Consider the following 17,815-nt stretch of genomic DNA (forward strand, 5'->3'; position numbering starts at 1 on the left):
TCTTGGGAAGCACGAATTTGAACATGAAACCTCACAGTGTGAGTGATTAAGAGGCATGTCAAGCACATTTAGAAATGGCTACAGTGGAACGTCCACTTTCCCCTGAGCTGTTCCCTTTAGTTCCTGTGATGCTGTGCGTCCCAGCTGTCTCCCGGGGGGCTACCTGTGTCATCTGGCATGGAGGCCTGGTCGGAGTGGCGTTCCTTCTTGAAGTTCATGTTGCCAAGCTGCAGGACAGCAGAGACCACCTTCAGCAGACCTGCAGGAACACAGGGAGACATACATCACTCACCCACACACAGAAACAGAGAAAAACACATACACACACAAACAAGCACACAAACAGAATCAAATAGAAAACACACAGAAACAAATACAAACACACAAACACAGCCAGCAACACATTCCAGACCCCAAGGACATCTCCACTATGTAAAAGATCAGATCAAGTATAGTGCCAAAATGGATGTATAGTACAGAGGTGGGTGGAGGAGGGTAGTTATAGTCAGGGTTGGGAGCTAAGTGTGAATGTGGCATATAGCCTACAGGTTGGGTGATTCTCACAAACTATGTCCAAGTGATGTCAAAATCTAAACAGCTAAACTTTAAACTTATGAAAGTTTTAAAAGGATGTGCACCAGTATAATTCTCATTACCAATATGTTTTATGATGAAGGAAAAAGACTAATTAAATGGTTTATTTTACTGAACTTTTCACATTTAGACAAACAGGTGCATAAAATAATCACAACAGTATGTTAAAAGTAGTTTTCAAAATATTTTAATAGACTTACTCAAACGAGCAAGATGGAATCCGAAGAACTATCTTAGTGGTTTTTTATGTTCATCCGACTAAAGCTATGTTCACACTAGCTACGTTTACATGCACACATTTTTTTCATTTGGAATGTACGGTTTACATGAAAGCAATCGGATAGTTCGTGTGCATTTACATGTCACAAGCATACAATCGGAATAGACTGACATGCACAAGATCCTGCATCCAGCATTCCCGTATAGCCGTCTTCAAATATGGACGTGCCGCGTAGGCTATTATAGCTAAACTTTTCTCATTTCTTTTCTCAATTCTAATAAAGCAACAATTCAAAAGAAACCTCCTCTTTGAACAAATATTGAATAAGAGAAGGCGAGCATGGGATGTTTTGTGCCGGTGTCACATACAAACCTTCCCAGCATATAATTTTTCCTGAGCATTTCCGGTCCTGTTGCTCATCCAACATCACAATTTAGCTATAACCGTGTAGTGGTATGCGAATTTATTTATATCTGATGTTTATTCACACATTATACAAAACACATTATTTAAATAAACCGGTCTTCTGTTTAGTTTGTGTTGGCATATATTCAATGCCTGCGTATATTTAATAACAAAGTTCAGTATCGATTGCTAACTTTGTCAACTGGATAGCTGCATACCTAGCTAGCGGCTATGATGAACTTTATCCAAGTGCTAACGCTCACAGCTTCAATACTTTTGCAGTTAGCTAGCTAGCCAATTGAAGCTGTATGCATTAGCACTTGGATAAGGTTCAAAGGTTTTTGGACGTCTCTTGTAATAAAAGAAACCGAAGTCCATTTTGTCTTTATATTTTATGCTTGTGCACATTTAATAAAATGTTAATATTGTTTACTTCGTAACCGTTGGCTAGTGTATTTTAAGCCAGTTAGCCAGCTTTGTACACAACAGTTCATACTGTCACTATCTGTTGACCTCGTCCTCGGGTAATTACAAAATTTAGTTCGCTTTTTTTGTAACTATAGACCGCTTAAAACGTAGATTTAATGGACCTGTAGCAAGTGTTACTTATAACAATGCGTTGTATAGGAAATGGAAATTCCTAATGGAAAGTTTTTTTCTGATTGGACAACACTCAACTAATTGGATGTTACTACTGGTTGCAGGTCAGCAGTGATTGGTTATTTGGAATTCTCAGGCATTAAACAAGTGTTTACATCGTGTGGTGAGCGACGGAACCGGAAATGCCCAGGAAAAATTATACACTGTCACATACAATTCTTCCCAGCGTATAATTTTTCCTGGGCATTTCCAGTTCCGTCGCTCGGCTGTACATTAAAATACCTACAAAGCTGGCTAACCGGCTTAAAATACACCAGCTACAAAGTCAACAAAATTATTAACATTTTATTAAATGTGCACAAGCATGAAATATACAGACTTGGTTTCATTACATCAGACGTCCAATAACCTTTCAATCTTATCCAAGTGCTAATGCATAAAGCTTCAATACTTTTGCAGTTAGCCAGAACGCCTCTTAGCTAGCTAACTGCAAAAATTATTGAAGTAAATGTACTGAAGCTGTATGCATTAGTACTTGGATAAGGTTCATCATAGCCTCCAGCTAGCTAGGGAGCAGCTATCCAGTTAGCAATTGATACTGAACTTTAAGTGTTTTTAAATATACGCAAGCATTGAATATTTGCCAACACAGACAAAACAGACACTGGTTTATTTTAATAGTGTTTATTCACACGTTAATTATACAAAACACATCATACATAAATAAACTCGCATACCATTACATGGTTATAGCTAAATTGTGATGTTGGATGAGCGACAATTGTTTCAAGCTAAATTTTACGTAATTAAATTTTTTAGCTTATATGCTAGTACAACCATGGGCTAAAAACTACATGTCCCATAAAACCTTGGAACTTTCTCATTCCCGCTCTCCGGCCTTGCTGGCTAGAGTGTGGCTAATCATCGCTATCAGCTATATATTATAGCAGCTAACTTGCAAGCTCGTCTTTAGCAGTCATCGTTAGGAGCAATAGCAAGCTCATCGTTAGCAGCACTGGTGTCACTTAGCCATATTCTCCTCTTCTTTAAGTCTGAGACCCCAATGTTTCAGTGGGGCGAAAACCATTATAAATCAGGGCACGTGGAATAATTCAGTTGTTTTGAGGGCCATAGCACCGGTTTGGTCAGGGCGAGCAAGAGGGATAAGACCTACAGGGTGTCAGTGAGTGTAGGCCAGTGTAACATTAGGTGCCATAGCTAACCAGCTAGCTAGCTAGCAAGCAAAGTCAGGTTACCACATCATCACCCATCGAGCTTGCTAAGTGGACTGATTGTTAGCCCACGATTTTAAATGATGAAAAATGGCCCGAAGTCTTTGAGACATATCTACAGAGTCAGAAACACCTTGATGTTTAAGCAAAAAGATCATTCTACTTGTAGATTTGGGTACTTGACTTGAGTGAAAATGCACATTCAGTTAGCTACATTTCATAGACATCTCTCTGATGGTGTGCTTACAGAGATAACCTTCACGGTTTCCATAATGCAAAACTATGCCGTGTGGCATTTTGGAAAGCTGAAAAATTTGCAGTTGTTCACATATGTACGGTGGCTGCAGTCTGGGACAAAACACTAAACCATTTTATAATGATTACGGTTGTTTGTTACCTAGCTAACTACCAACTGTCGTCATCTTTGCTACTGTGTCTTCCAATAGCAAACCTAGCCAGGTTCAGAGCCAACAGTTTTCTAAACTGAAGATCCCAGAATGCCCAGATGAGAAGGTGGTATCTGATTTGTCAGGACGTTCCCCCTGCATTGCTCTATCGGATATGTCATTCGAAAAGTGCACAACAAAATGAACTACAAATCTTAAATCTTAACATTTTCAGAAAATATCAAAACATTTGACGAGTCCAAATATATCCTTACACCGAACAGGTTAATTCAGGAAATTCCCAGCTCCTGAAATGAATCCGAACTTGAGTGAAGATGGATAGTGTGCGCCCATTCTAATTTTCCCTAGAGAATTTACTTCCAACACCAGCAAAGAACCAGTGATGACGTACATACCTCGGTACTCTATACGTCATTAGGCTACTTTGCGTAATGAACATGCGCAGAATGTTCCAAGAGCAGAAGGCGATCCGATTGAGTATCTACATGGCTAATATTTTCCGATCAAACAGACTATAAGAAATCTACACCACCTCTTTCAATCCGAGTGAATTCTCGATCAGATTGGGGTGGCCTATTTCATTCCGATCGAGGTGGTTACATGAGGCATTTTCATTCCAATTGAGCTTGAATCCGATTATTAACGGAAACGCACCCACTGTCAGTCCAAATCTGATTTATGTTCATATATATCCAATTGGAATTCTATCATATGTAGCAGTTGAACAGCCAAAAATCACATGAGATCCGACTTTTACAAATCAGTTTCACAAATGTCTGTGACATTTGACACTACATAGCCTATAGTTCATGTGTACATCACATGTAGGCTACAGGAAAAATGCTAGCTTGGTGGCGGAGTGAGCCATTGAAAAGTGATACTGGTGATGACAGCTGCACGAAATAAAGCGGAGCAGGCAAGCCCCCTCCATCTCTGACACTGTCTCATTATTTTTATAAAATATGCACCGCGACTCCACATTGCCATGTTGTCCTAAATAAGCAAGCCCATTTCATTACCCTCCAAGTTGGTTTGTTTAGTCAAGTACTTCTACTTCTGGGCGCAATGTCATTACCAATGTGGATAAGACCGAAAATGAGGATTGCCACCCGGACACACAGATCGGATCTGATCATCGGCAATATAATGCGGACACTCAATCAGGAAGATCGGATTCTGATCAGATATGCAAAAAATCGGATTTAGACTGACAGTGTGTACATAGCACAGCAAGGTTCTGACGGTTATTTTTAGAATGTTCACTTAGCATTGTTATGGCTAATATTTTGGCACCCCCCATGTTAAGTCTATGGGCATTTCATCACAGTTTTTTCAGAATTGTAAATGTTAATTCAAAAATTGTACGTTGCATGAAAACTAGTTAGAAAAGGCATGAGCCACCCTAAATACATTGTGAGTGAGAAAGGAGTAGCTTTTAATGTATAATATGCGTAGTGTAAAATTGTTAGAGTAATTGCAGCTTTGAACATGTGAAATTTCACTTGTTTTGTCACTGTATCTACTTGTTAGCTAGTTACCTTTAATACTGTTGGAAGACAGTTCCGCACGGCATTTGATCTGGAGACAAGCGATGTGCATTAGAATACAAAGCGATGCCGCTACATCCGACCAGAGCTAAACGGTTCCTCTTGATGGTAACAGTCTGCGGAACACAGGGTTCCCCATGACCATATATGGACTTCACTTCCGAAGTTTGAACCCTACGGAGCCAATTAGGTAACAAGGTTCAGGAGAGACCCAATTAGAGAGGGAGCTGTTTAGCAATGCACCGCTCCACAAAACCAATCAAAAACAGCACCCCCTCTAATCACTGTAACTCATATGTAAATATACCTATTGTAACTGTATAAAAAAAAAAGAACTAAATCCTATACTTTTTGAACTTCTGCTCCATGCTGATGTTCCCACAGTCTGCTGTGCAAATAAACCTTCCTGTCTTTCACTCCGAACATCGGATCCACTTCTTTGTCAGAATAAAACTAATTTCGATCCTCTGGGAGTTGACTAACAATTTGGCGCTGCAAGCAGGGTGGAGGCCGACTTGGACTTCAGCGAGTCTCTCGTCTTGTAACACGAGGTGAGTACGTTTACTTTTACCATCTCCATAGTTACAGTGTATCACAAGACAGACCCGCGGGGATCAGAGTGCTCCACCTAGAGGTACAAACCTCTTATGTTAATTTGCAATGAGAGGATTCCATGTTCATTGTTAAAGACTGTGTCTTTCATTTAAAGTGGACATGAAACAGCCTAATTTTGATTAATTTTGTACAGAAGTACAGAACAGAAACAGTACAGAATTTATTTTGAGAAAATTTTAGATATAAAATGATTACATGTTAAATTATAATAGGTTTATGTTTGGTACTAACTTATGCTTTCGCTCTGGCTCGCCGCCATATTGCCGTTGTGTCAGTGACTACGTCATGAGGTTAGTTGGAAAGTCGACCAAGGAAGACAGCAGTTGCGGCAGTGGTATGTAAAGAAACTTGCTTGTTGTTCGAGAGAAAAGTAATTAAAAAATCAAAATCAATAATTTGACACAAAATATTGATTCAAAAATGATTTCTTTAGTAAGTAGCCATGTAATAAGCGGATAATGTACAGCTTCGCGTTGGAGTCCTGCATTATTTTGCAATAATGACCTGCTTACTGTACATTATCCCTTACATATTATGTAATCATTATCTTGTAAACTAGATGGCTGTGCCTTGATGAGAAAAGACGTAACATAACCCTGGTCGTACCTCTCTCAGCTGTGCAAGATAGGCGTGCTGTTGGGCCCTTTCCTTATGGTGCACAGCTACTTTGCTATTAGACTGTCGGACGGTCTGTACACCCAATCTTATAAGAGGAAAAGTCAAACACAGAGGGAGCAGCCTGGACTTTAGCTTGTTGGTCGTCCTCGTTTACAAAGTGCTTGCTACAAACCCTAGCATCACGGCTAACTGGGGGATTCTTTCATTTCAGTGCAGCAAGCCAACGATAAAGAACCGCTTGCCACTTAAAAGGCACAGTATGAAAGTGAACAATCTTTCTTTGGTTTTTGACTCTATAAAATTCATTGCTGTATCCAGGGGCAATACAAAAGTGACCCCCCCCCGCCCTTGTATCGCTTTTTAGTTTGCCTTTTCTTATTTTCCATTGAGTCAGTGATTGTCAGTGCTGTCACTAGTTAGCTAATGTGAACTAATGTAGAATGTCCAAGACAACCAACCTCACAATGTCGCATACTACACTAAAACAAGATGGAGCTACACTTGTTTCAAAAATGTAACTTTGATTACTTATTATTTTTAATCCAGTTTCACTGACAGTGTTAAACCTATAAGGATCTTTAGAGTGGGAATCCATCTTGTAAATTATGCTAACTACATCTAGTGTTTCATGTCCACTTTAATTTGTCTATCATGGCATTAGTTTAAATGTGTTTGTTCAAAGTATTGATCATGTCGTTTGTTTGAAGTTCCGTCTATCATAGTGTCTGCCCATTCGTATTGTCTGGTTAAGTGTTAGTTTTGTCTATCGTGATTATAAGTTGTCTATTGTCTTTTTGACCCCATCGGAGGCCCAGGTTGTGAGGTTGTTGCCTACCTGGGTAAATTACCTTGTGTAAATTCTGTTGAGGATTTCTGGGGATTTGTGTTTTGTTTGTCCGGTGGGAGCCCCAGGAGAGATCACCGTCTCCTGGGAAGCTAGGTGAGTACCTAGAAAAGAGCGCTTGTTGTCTGACGTGGATCTAGTTGTTTGACGGCATCGGTACCCCAGGAAGTGAGATTGTAGCCTACCTGGGAAGCTTGCGTATATTCTGATAAGGATTATTGTGAGGTTTATGTTTGTCTTTTTGTGTTTGGACCGGTGGCCGCCTCAGTGATTGTGTTTACGCAGTTGCCACCGTGCTTATGGGTTGTTGAGAAGCTAGGTAACAATTGTTACTTAGGAGGAAGATCACATCATTGTGATTTACATTGTTTTTATGTTGTCGTTTGAATTTTGTGTTTTGGCCAATAACGTACATTTATAGGTAAAAATTAACATAGGCCTACATTTAATTAATAATAAAAAAAACTATATAACACACGGTGAAATGTCGGCAACTAAAGAAACATCCAAAGCCCCTTTATTGTGCAAAATAAGCATTATTGTGCAAAATAATAATAATAACAATAACAATAATAATAATGACAACATGACAACTGAAAAGGAAAAGTCAAACACCCCCATGGATATACTGGTAGTATTACTATGTATTTGGAGGAAAAATATGCAAAACAAGAAAATGAGATGTTGAAAAATGGGTGGGATCCAAATGAGTCCACGGCGGCGTCCCTAGAATGGTGGACGGGTAAGAAAAAGAATAACGGCATATGGTACTGTTAGCCTGTTAACGGAACACAGAAAGCTAATAAGAAAGTGTGATAAACTGCAAAACCGTTTACAAAACCCAAGGTAAAGAGTTGTCAGAATTAAAGAAAAAGATGTGATTTAGAAGAAAAATCACTGTCAAAAAGTCTCTGATCAGAGCGCCACGCTTGTGTGTAACCCTGCAGGATTAAAAGGCATTACGATAATTTACAGTTTTGGCAACAATTAAATGAATTGCAACAAAGTATCATCAGTCATTGCATCCTTTAGATACGTTTTCAATCGTGCAAGCTAAGTGCCCCACTTTAAACTGGAATGCAACCCACACTGAACTTCCATTGCTAATTTCTGCATGGCTGTAAAAACTTCATTGGGCAAAGGTGCGCCAAAATGGCACTTATTTACAGCAGTGGTGCAGGGCAACTTGCCATTTGCAGAATATGCTGACAGACAATATGAAGCATTTGAGACGCATAGTGGTTTCCCTAACCCCAATAGAGATGTTGCTGCTTTTACTCAACAACTGTTAGCAGCCGCGGCTCCGCATATTCAAAAGGTGTTAGCAATCGGCATTAACTCTGGTAGTTTTTTTAACGATATTGTAGCATGGGCATCTCGCATAGAAGAACAGAAATGCAAAAACACCTCTGCTTCACATCCTGTTGCTGCTGTGTTTACATTTGTAATTCCCCTTTCCACTCTGGTAAATGTTAATCGTAAGGTTGATCTCATCATTCGTTTTATGGTGGGTAAAACAGGAGGGACTGTTAGGAGACAGTTCCGTGGAACAGCACGGCATTTGATCCAGAGACAAGCAATGTGTATTAGAATACAAAGCGATGCCGCTACATCCGACCAGAGCTAAACGGTTCCTCTTGATGGTAACAGTCTGCGGAACACGGGGTTCCCCATGACCATATATGGACTTCACTTCCGAAGTTTGAACCCTACGGAGCCAATTAGGTAACAAGGTTCAGGAGAGACCCAATTAGAGAGGGAGCTGTTTAGCAATGCACCGCTCCACAAAACCAATCAAAAACAGCACCCCCTCTAATCACTGTAACTCATATGTAAATGTACCTATTGTAACTGTATAAAAAATGGAGCTAAATCCTATACTTTTTGAACTTCTGCTCCATGCTGATGTTCCCATGGCCGGCTGTGCAAATAAACCTTCCTGTCTTTCACTACGAACATTGGATCTGCTTCTTTGTCGAAATAAAACTAATTTCAATCCTTTGGGAGTTGACTAACAATACTATACCTACTAGCCCACTAGCCAGCTGAATAGCTAATCCAGTGCAGCCAAACTATGTAAGATAGCTAGCTAGCGATCAATATTAACTTAAATAATGAAAAAGAGAACTTACTTCAAGATGCTTCTTCAGGTTAGAGGTCGACTCTTTTGAAGCAGATAGCAGTTTGGTTGCTGGCAAACACAGCTTGCATTGTACTGTTATGTTGCGACCCTTGCCAAATTTGAAAGTAAAATGGTCCCAGTATTTCCATGACATAAACATGTTGTGCTGGTTGCTTTCTGTCTCACTCTCCATTCTACTGTCTTGTGAGTCAAGCAGGCTGCACGCTTTTTTCTTTTTTTTTTCCGTGAGGGGCTTATGGGAGATACACCCCGGAGTTGCCTATCATTAGATAGATTTTCCAACTGAATAAACATTTAATGAAAAAAATAAATGAAATGGGGAAAAATCCAATGTAATCCCTTCAGTAATCTAATTATTTTTAAAATGTAACTGTAATTTGATTATCATCAATTTAAATGTAAGTAACAATACAGTTACTCATATTTTGTATTTTAAATATGTAACGGCGTTACACGTATTCTGTTACTCCCCACCCCTGGTTATAGTACAGAGAGATGTAGATGTGGGTGGATATAGTACAGCAGAGTAGGGTAAAGTATAGTGCAGGGAGGGGTGTGTGCATTACCAAGCTGCTCGTCCTCAGGGATTCCCATGATCCGTATGGCCTCCATGGTCTCCATGTACATGTCCTTGTCCTGCTGGCCTGGGATGGTGATGTTGCCATTGGACAGGAAGCGGTAGTTACTGTAGCTCTCCAAGCACAGCTCCGCTGTGGAGGAAGAGAGGGGGTTAACACAGCAGCACCCCACACCCTGTCCCAATGTCATTTGAGGACATAAGGACATCTGCTCCACCACAAATAAAGACATAATTACTGATAGCATCTGTTGGTAGCAGTGCTTTGTAAAACAGATACATATTAAACATTTGCTATGCTGTATTAATAAGTAATGCTATGTGCTGTGCTGCAGATTTAGTGATGGTAGCAGGATTCTCACAGCGCATCTTGTCTCCTGCTCCAGTCAGCATGTAGTAGAAGATGTGGAAGGTTCTCTCCTCCTTGGCCTGGCGGATGGCACGGGACTTCTCCAGCAGGTCTGTCAGGGGCAGAGGTCAAGGAACGGAACGACTCTGCAAAACAAAGTGCTTGTCTGTCTACTGCCCCCGTGTGGAGACGTGTGGGACTGGCACTAGGAAAAAAAAGGGAGAGCAAGGAGCCACTCCTGTCAGTTATCGCCCTGCAAGGACCGTCTAACACCAGTGTGGAATGTGAGACTCGCTGTCTCGCACTGATTTCATGGTGTGGGCTGTCTGTGATGCACTGAAGGATACAGGTCTCAATGTTGGCTCCAACAATGTACCCATTCACATCAAAGTTGATGCGGATGAACTTTCCCTGTGAGAGACATTGGCTCAGTATGCTTCCACCAGCAGACCTGAGGACAGTTATGGAATTATACTGTGAGAGAAATGAAGGCGTTCTTACGAATCGGGAGGAGTTGTCATTCTTGACCGTCTTGGCATTGCCAAAAGCCTCTAGAATGGGGTTCGCCTGCAGCAGCTGCTTCTCAAGCTCCCCCTAGTGGACACAGAACGTTAGAGAAATCTCTCTTTGAATACTTAAACACCGAGTATTTTAGGTCAGTTTATAGTGTTTATAGAGCTATTTAGTTTTTAATAGGAAGCAATGTTAAAGCTGTTGGCATATCTATTTTTTTAAGTTCTGTTTTTACTACGTTGCAGTTTGCACAATAAAAATTGTTTGTTTGTTTGTATTGTGGACATAACAGGAACTGCATTCAATAACAATTATATTTTCAAAGATTAAATTGATCTAACTAAATTTAGCTCTGTTTTGTTATTTGAATTTTGTAACACAAGAAAGCTATAATGTGAAACATTTAAGAGAAAGCTTTGGGATTACTTGCCATTTAATTATTCAAACTGCCATCCTTGTCAAATCTCATGCTGTAGCTTTCGCAATAGCGAAATTTCAGACAATCTGCAGTGTTTCGTGAGCATATTCATTTATTCTAATTACGCGATTGGTGTCCTTTATTTTGTATTTGTTTTAAGTAACTGTTGAAAGTAATGATAGATTTAAAGGTAGTGTTTCCACTTCCCCTGTTTCCAGCTCACCCGCCGCCACTGTATAACACTAATAATTGTATGTTGTAAATTACACCACTGAACAGCACACTGGGTACAGCTCGCTAGCATAACAGTCTGTTAACAGCTGGGAGAGACTCCGTCGCTACGGTAGATAAAGAACAGAAAACAGAGATGGAGGATGAAGAAAGTGAGAAAGGAGTTGGAATGTTTTATTTGTTAAATGGAGAACCAAAGGAATTGTGACTGATCAACAGCCATTTAATACTTGAATACCTTGGCTTGAAGGATAACATATTGTGAATTAATATTAAGCTTGTTTCTTACTTTTGCAGTAGAACGTTAGAGAAATCTCTCTTTGAATACTTAAACACTGAGTATTTTAGGTCAGTTTATAGTGTCTTAAAATATTTAGTTTTTAATAGGAAGCAATGTTAAAGCTGTTGGCATATCTATTTAAGTTCTGTTTTTACTACGTTGCAGTTTGCACAATAAAAATTGTTTACATTCTGAAACTTTCACGCATACTGATTCCTTCATATATTGTGTCATTTTGTGTGGCCAAGCAAACCCTATAGTAATCAAAGCCTTCATTATATACATGATGAAATTAAAATGTTTTTATATTTTATGTACTCCTGACAGTAGAATAAGCCACAAACCTATATAAAGGCCCAATGATGTAAAAAAACAAACAAAAAAAAATGATATACCGTGAAACCGCCAGAATCTTAAATACCGTGATACAAATTTTTGGTCATACTACCCAGCACTAAAATAATGCCATCTGATTTAGTTGCAAGAAAAGCACACCAACAGCACTGCAATTTATGCTCTGAAACTGTACATAATCTGACCCAAATACTTCTTAAAAGGACAAGCAGCACTGCAAATTTGTGTGGTTGAACTGTTGATACAAATCAAGATCAAGGCAGTCAATAAAAGCAATTGACAAGAAAAGGATTCCTGAAGAATTACAAGATAGGAGCCAATTCCTCAGATGATTTCAACTAATGAATGAAGTCCCAATGGGGGGAAAAGCCCTCTGAGTGGGTAGAATGAAAGGACAATGTGTGCTGCAGCATTCTGAAGGGGCTCTTGGGCCAGCACTAGTTAATAAGTCACATTTCCTTTGATGGCTCATTTGTCTCTGATGACACAGAAGCAAAGTGCAAGCACTACTTCTAGTGAATAGCTGCGCAGGGCTTTCCTGCAATTCTGTGCTTGTTTACACACACCCCAAACAGTCAGACTCCAAAATGGCTGCACATATGCAACATGACAGTAGACTTACCTTCCACATGCATCTGATAAGCACATTGTCTCACACTCATGCATGCACACTACCCCCACAAAGTGCAATGTTAGTGAGGGCCCCGTCACCTGACACCCACCAAACCCACATGCAGAGGAGCACTACCAGAACATCACCGTACACTTTAATGAGCACAAATCCTGAACCAGGGACCATAAAAAAATCTGACCTACACACAATAGCATGTGCACATACAGTTACACACACATACACGAAATCCACCATACACACAGTCTCCCTCCCACACACACACCAAATATACCATGCACATACAGTTGCACACCTACACAGAAAATATACCATGCACACATACAATCGCACACGCACTCAAACACACACTGGAGGCAAATGGAGATGGACACACACAGGACGCGGGTAGGACGGATGACCGATGGACAGAATAAGGGAGCAATGGGGCACCAGCTGCTTTGAGCTGCACAGGAAGGCAGTTACCAGAACAGAGACACCCAAGCGGACGTACACAGAGTGCACACACGTGATGCCCAGGATAAACGTGGCTGGGTCACACACAGGCCAATGACAACAGCCAACTCAAACAGACAAGAAGTGGTGTGACAGAGCAGAAGGCTCCCGTACTCCTGCATCTGCGTGAACAAGCTTTTCAGAAAGCCTAATCGTCTGTAAACAAGCGGATGGCAACAGCACCTTTGGGCTGATCAAACACCGTTCTTGTCTGGATGAGTTTTCATAGCACTCCCCTACCAGAAAGCCCTGTGTTGCTTCCTGTCTGTGCCACACCCACATCATGTGACCTCTGTTTCTTTACAAGCAACGGAGCCACCACAGAGCGCACCAGCAGTGGCAGGAGACAGGGAGGGGAGAGTGGAAGAAAATAACAGGAGATTCAGGAAAGAGTGGAACTCACATGTGACAGGACTGCGCTGGTCTGGAGATGGAGAGAGAGAGACAAACCTCAACACACTAGCTATGCGCTGCCTCAGGGCTGATCTGGGATCAGCCTGGCCTGCTTCTGCAGTAGAACACTGAACTGGACTCTGCCTCCTCCACTGTATAGAGGACACAGGGTCTACAGGCTGGTTTCACCGTTCTTATATGGCAGGTGCATTAGGACTCATGCAATATTAAACCATACCACTGTTACAATCATATGATGTACATTGTACATATGAATGCCTTGAAAATTCTCTTTCTTACATACACACACACACACACACACACACACACACACACACACACACACACACTCACACAGACAAAATAGGGAGAGAGTGGGGCGAGGTTCATGGAGGGCAGAGCATGGTAGGGAGTGATATGAGGCAGGAGCAGAGAGGGGGAGGGAGACGTGTGATAAGCTTGCTCACCTGGTCTTTCTTGGTCTTGTGGGACGACGCCACATGTGCCAAATACTGAATCACCTTCTTGGTGTTCTCTGTCTTCCCTGCACCAGACTCCCCCCTGAAGGAGAGGGAGAGGGAGAGGGAGGAAGACACAAAGATGGAGGGGGAGAGGAAGAATAGGGAGGATAGGAGGGAAGAGCCCAGGATCAGCAAAGTCACACCAACTGTAAAATCTGCAGGTGTGTTTTATAAAGCTGAAAGACCCACGTGCAAAGGATGGACTGGTCCTCACGATCTGAGAATGAGAAAGAAAGAGGGAGAGAATGTTACAACACCATCAGAGGCAACTTGACTTGGTCTTGAACCCATCGTAACTCAGCCATAAAATACCAAATGTGGAACTGACAGCATGAAGCAATTTTTAGCTGTAACAAACCAGATCTGAACACTGTAAGCTGGGTATTGTGTAACAAAGTTAGAAGTACACTGCAGTGCATATCAGGGAACATGACCACAACGTGCTAGGGTACAGATGAGAATCCACTCTTTATTTAAAGTACGTACAGCACAGAGCAGCTGAATTTGTAATCTCTAGCAAACACATTCTCATTCTGTCTGTCAACCAGGAAGCACTCTCGACCACAGACAGGAAGTCAATATCCGGCTTCCTTTTGCTGGAAACGAGATCCACCATTATTTCTTTTTTTACACAATGGACACCTCCAGCTGGTTCTGTTCAATGCTAGCTGTATGGCTGACGTACAGAAGTAGAGCAGCTTGAGGACACACGCAGAAGCAAAATGAATATCAGCCAACAGTGGAAAATGTGCAGGTCAGGCTCAGGGCAGATGGTTGGCTCTGTCATCTCCTCACATGGCTTTTCATACCACTTCTATGCTGACAACACACAATTTTTCCTGTTTTTTTTTGTTCCCCTCAACATCTGATACACAGGTTTCTGTACACATCTCAGCTTACCTGAAAGACATTTCACAGTAGATGATGGACTACTGCCTAAAGTTGAAGCTTTTCATCCAATCCAATCCACCCTGTTTCAAGACCTCTCCCTTCTGAAGAGGTGGGTCTTCAGTCTGCATTTCAGTTCCACCTCAATCCCCGCCCCCTAACACCTGCTACTTCTAGTACTTGCTGTTTATTTTATGTGTAGTATTGCAATGTGCTTTGGATTCTGTGATCTAGGCCCTGTTCACACCTGGTATTAACATGCGTCTTGGGTGATCCGATCACAAGTGGACAGCACTAAGTACAGGTGTGAATGCACCAAAGAGGCATTTAGGACGCATTGAGATCCAATCTCTCAGAACACATTCGGAGGTGGTCTGGGCCACATATGGCCATATTCTTTTAGCAGTGTGAACGCAAATGCATCCTGGGCCACATTGAAGGACCGCCTACTCAACTGACGTCCTCTGCTTAAGCGGAAGTACGTATCCATTTGCACGCCAACGGCGTTCACATCGGTGTGACTGGTGCGGTTTTTTGACAGGTGGAAGTGTTTATGACAAGAGATGTCCGAGAAAAATTTGGTGATCAGTGATCGCCGTTTTGGAACATTAAGCCACATTAAGCCCTTTAACGTTAAGCGTTTTAGAATGTCCCTTCTTCCATAACAAGCGCAATTCGGTTTTAGAAAAGTAATTCATAGATGTATTCACAACACTAGCAAACACCCTTTGATATTAAACTTTATTATGAAACATTTTCATTGCAGTGAATAACGTAAGAAACTTTGGAAACATAATATCTTGCTTAGCCTATTTAAATCAAACATACTGGCAAGGTGCCAGACAAATACGGTGAAGTTCAAAATGTTCTAATCTAGCGTTTATGCTTTTTCCAACGATAAACAGAATTTAACAAAAGATCAGCTGCGGCTGAGTTAAGGGTATTTAATTTCAGTGATGAACGGAATCTAGCTTGCTAGTCAACTAGGTTTTCATTTACAGATACAACACACATTATTTGATAGTGATAACAAGATTTGTTCAAGCAGACCTTTAAATGATGCGTAAACTTACATTTGCAAATGTACGAGTTTATTTGCATATACAGCAGAGAAGTGAGATCCGATCACAAGTGGTCACTCGAGATGCATATGGGGACACATTTTCATGCCAGGTGTGAACAGGGCCCTAGTGACTGATGTATGGTAGTATACCTGGCTACCCTTGTCTAGTCAGGTTGCACAGGTTAGCGTGTTAGGGCTTGAATAGTGTTATGCTCACACTCACTGGTCTGGGAGTGTTGTTACCCTGGTATGACACTCACTCAACTTGACTGACACTGACGGTCATTCAACTTGAACGGATACACATCTGTTCTGGTGTGCTCGAAGTCGCTCTGCATAAGCGTGTCTGATAAATGAATGTAATGTAATGTAATGTAATGGGTGTAGCAGCAGCCAGACTCACCCTGCATCATGCTGCGGTAGGCTGTGTCGGTGATGGCATAGATGTGTGGCGGCATCTCATGCCTCTTCTTGCCTTTGTACATCTCAATGATCTCTTCTGAGTAGATGGGCAGGTTCTTATAAGGGTTTATCACCACACAGAACAGGCCAGAGTATGTCTGAGAAAAAGAGGCAGGATCGCTCTCACTGAAACACAGCCTGGATCCAAACCAACCCAAAACCCACAAACAGAAACACAGACCCGATCCAAACAAATAAAAACCCAGGGAAAGTGCTTGACTCCTGTGCTCAGCTTGTTCAACTGCAGTTATCCCTGTGGTCTATTTTTGTACATTCACTGTCTTTTTCCCAGAATAATGGGCTCACTTTCATTCTCCAAATGGATGCACTACATATCAACTGTAAAGACAGACAGGTAATAGAGAGCAGTCCTGTGAGTGTACTGAGTGTATATATTGCCCTTCCTGGTGCTGTGATAAACTCCTACAGCTTGTAGCCAGGCACCTATTTGAATGGCAGGGAACAGGGTGAACTCCTTACCCAAAGCTGCCATTAGAACACTCCGAGTAGGCTGCAGTCACACGCTAGCAAGGCTCTTGGGGAGGACTCAGACCAGCATGAGAAGAATGCCACAGAGAAGGACTTAGTAGACCTGATCCTAGTGTCCACTTAGGTTACATCCCACATTATCCAACTGGGTCACCCAAACCAGCTCAATCTAGAACACCTGCACAGGTCCTTTGCCGCTACTGGCACAGTGTGGTGATGTCACTGTCCTGTCAACACAGGAAGCAACACAACACTGTTCAGAGGGACAGTGTGTGACCGCAAGCTTTTACAAGCCCTGCAGTAACTCTCTCCCGTTCCCTCTCTCCTCTCCTCACTCATTTTACAATTGCCCTGTCACCCCAGGGGAACATGGGGTCAAATGGGCTGTGTGCTGTTCAGTTACCCTGGCCTGGCCCTTGGGTCTCTGCCTATGCCAGTGACATCATCTCTGTAATACTGCCCCCCCGCCCCCCAACGCTCTCTTCTGCCTCTCCACCTCTCTCTGGAAGCACTCACTCTACTTTCCTCTCCCCTTCCTCCATTCCTTTCTCCTTTTTCCCCTCCTTCTCCACTCAATGCTCCACCCTCCACCTCACACTGTGGTGACAAGCGATGCTGACACTCTTGGCTCACGGACTCCCGCTGCAAAATTGTTCCCAGGCTGGGCCAGCTCTGCCTGCGACACTGATCGGATCCAACACTCACACATATTCCCCCCCCCCCCCCCCCCCCACACGCACACGCACACGCACACACACACACACACACACACACCCCCCCCTCCCACACACACACACACACACACACACACACCCCTCCTCCCACACACACACACACACACCCCTCCTCCCACACACACACACACCCCCCCTCCCACACACACACACACACCCCCCCCACACACACACACACACACACACACACAC

At 42.1% G+C, this 17,815-nt stretch overlaps 1 protein-coding gene across 3 annotated transcripts in view; it reads right to left on the minus strand.

Moving 5' to 3' along the window:
• The window catches only part of LOC118793952 (myosin-9-like), a 55,080-nt gene that overhangs the window by 22,330 nt on the left and 14,935 nt on the right, over nucleotides 1-17,815 (minus strand). For 2 of the 3 annotated variants that reach the window (XM_036552047.1, XM_036552048.1), the window contains exons 3-11: nucleotides 16,342-16,498; nucleotides 14,177-14,204; nucleotides 13,934-14,027; nucleotides 13,477-13,497; nucleotides 10,653-10,745; nucleotides 10,499-10,562; nucleotides 10,165-10,263; nucleotides 9,792-9,935; nucleotides 164-259 (exon numbers count right to left, since the gene is read on the minus strand). In XM_036552047.1, coding sequence (XP_036407940.1) covers nucleotides 164-259; nucleotides 9,792-9,935; nucleotides 10,165-10,263; nucleotides 10,499-10,562; nucleotides 10,653-10,745; nucleotides 13,477-13,497; nucleotides 13,934-14,027; nucleotides 14,177-14,204; nucleotides 16,342-16,498 — 796 coding nt within the window. The remainder of the gene's footprint in view (nucleotides 1-163; nucleotides 260-9,791; nucleotides 9,936-10,164; nucleotides 10,264-10,498; nucleotides 10,563-10,652; nucleotides 10,746-13,476; nucleotides 13,498-13,933; nucleotides 14,028-14,176; nucleotides 14,205-16,341; nucleotides 16,499-17,815) is intronic. The other variant, XM_036552049.1, reaches the window with a different exon arrangement.

Source organism: Megalops cyprinoides, chromosome 19, assembly GCF_013368585.1.
Source record: "Megalops cyprinoides isolate fMegCyp1 chromosome 19, fMegCyp1.pri, whole genome shotgun sequence".
Lineage (NCBI taxonomy): Eukaryota > Metazoa > Chordata > Actinopteri > Elopiformes > Megalopidae > Megalops > Megalops cyprinoides.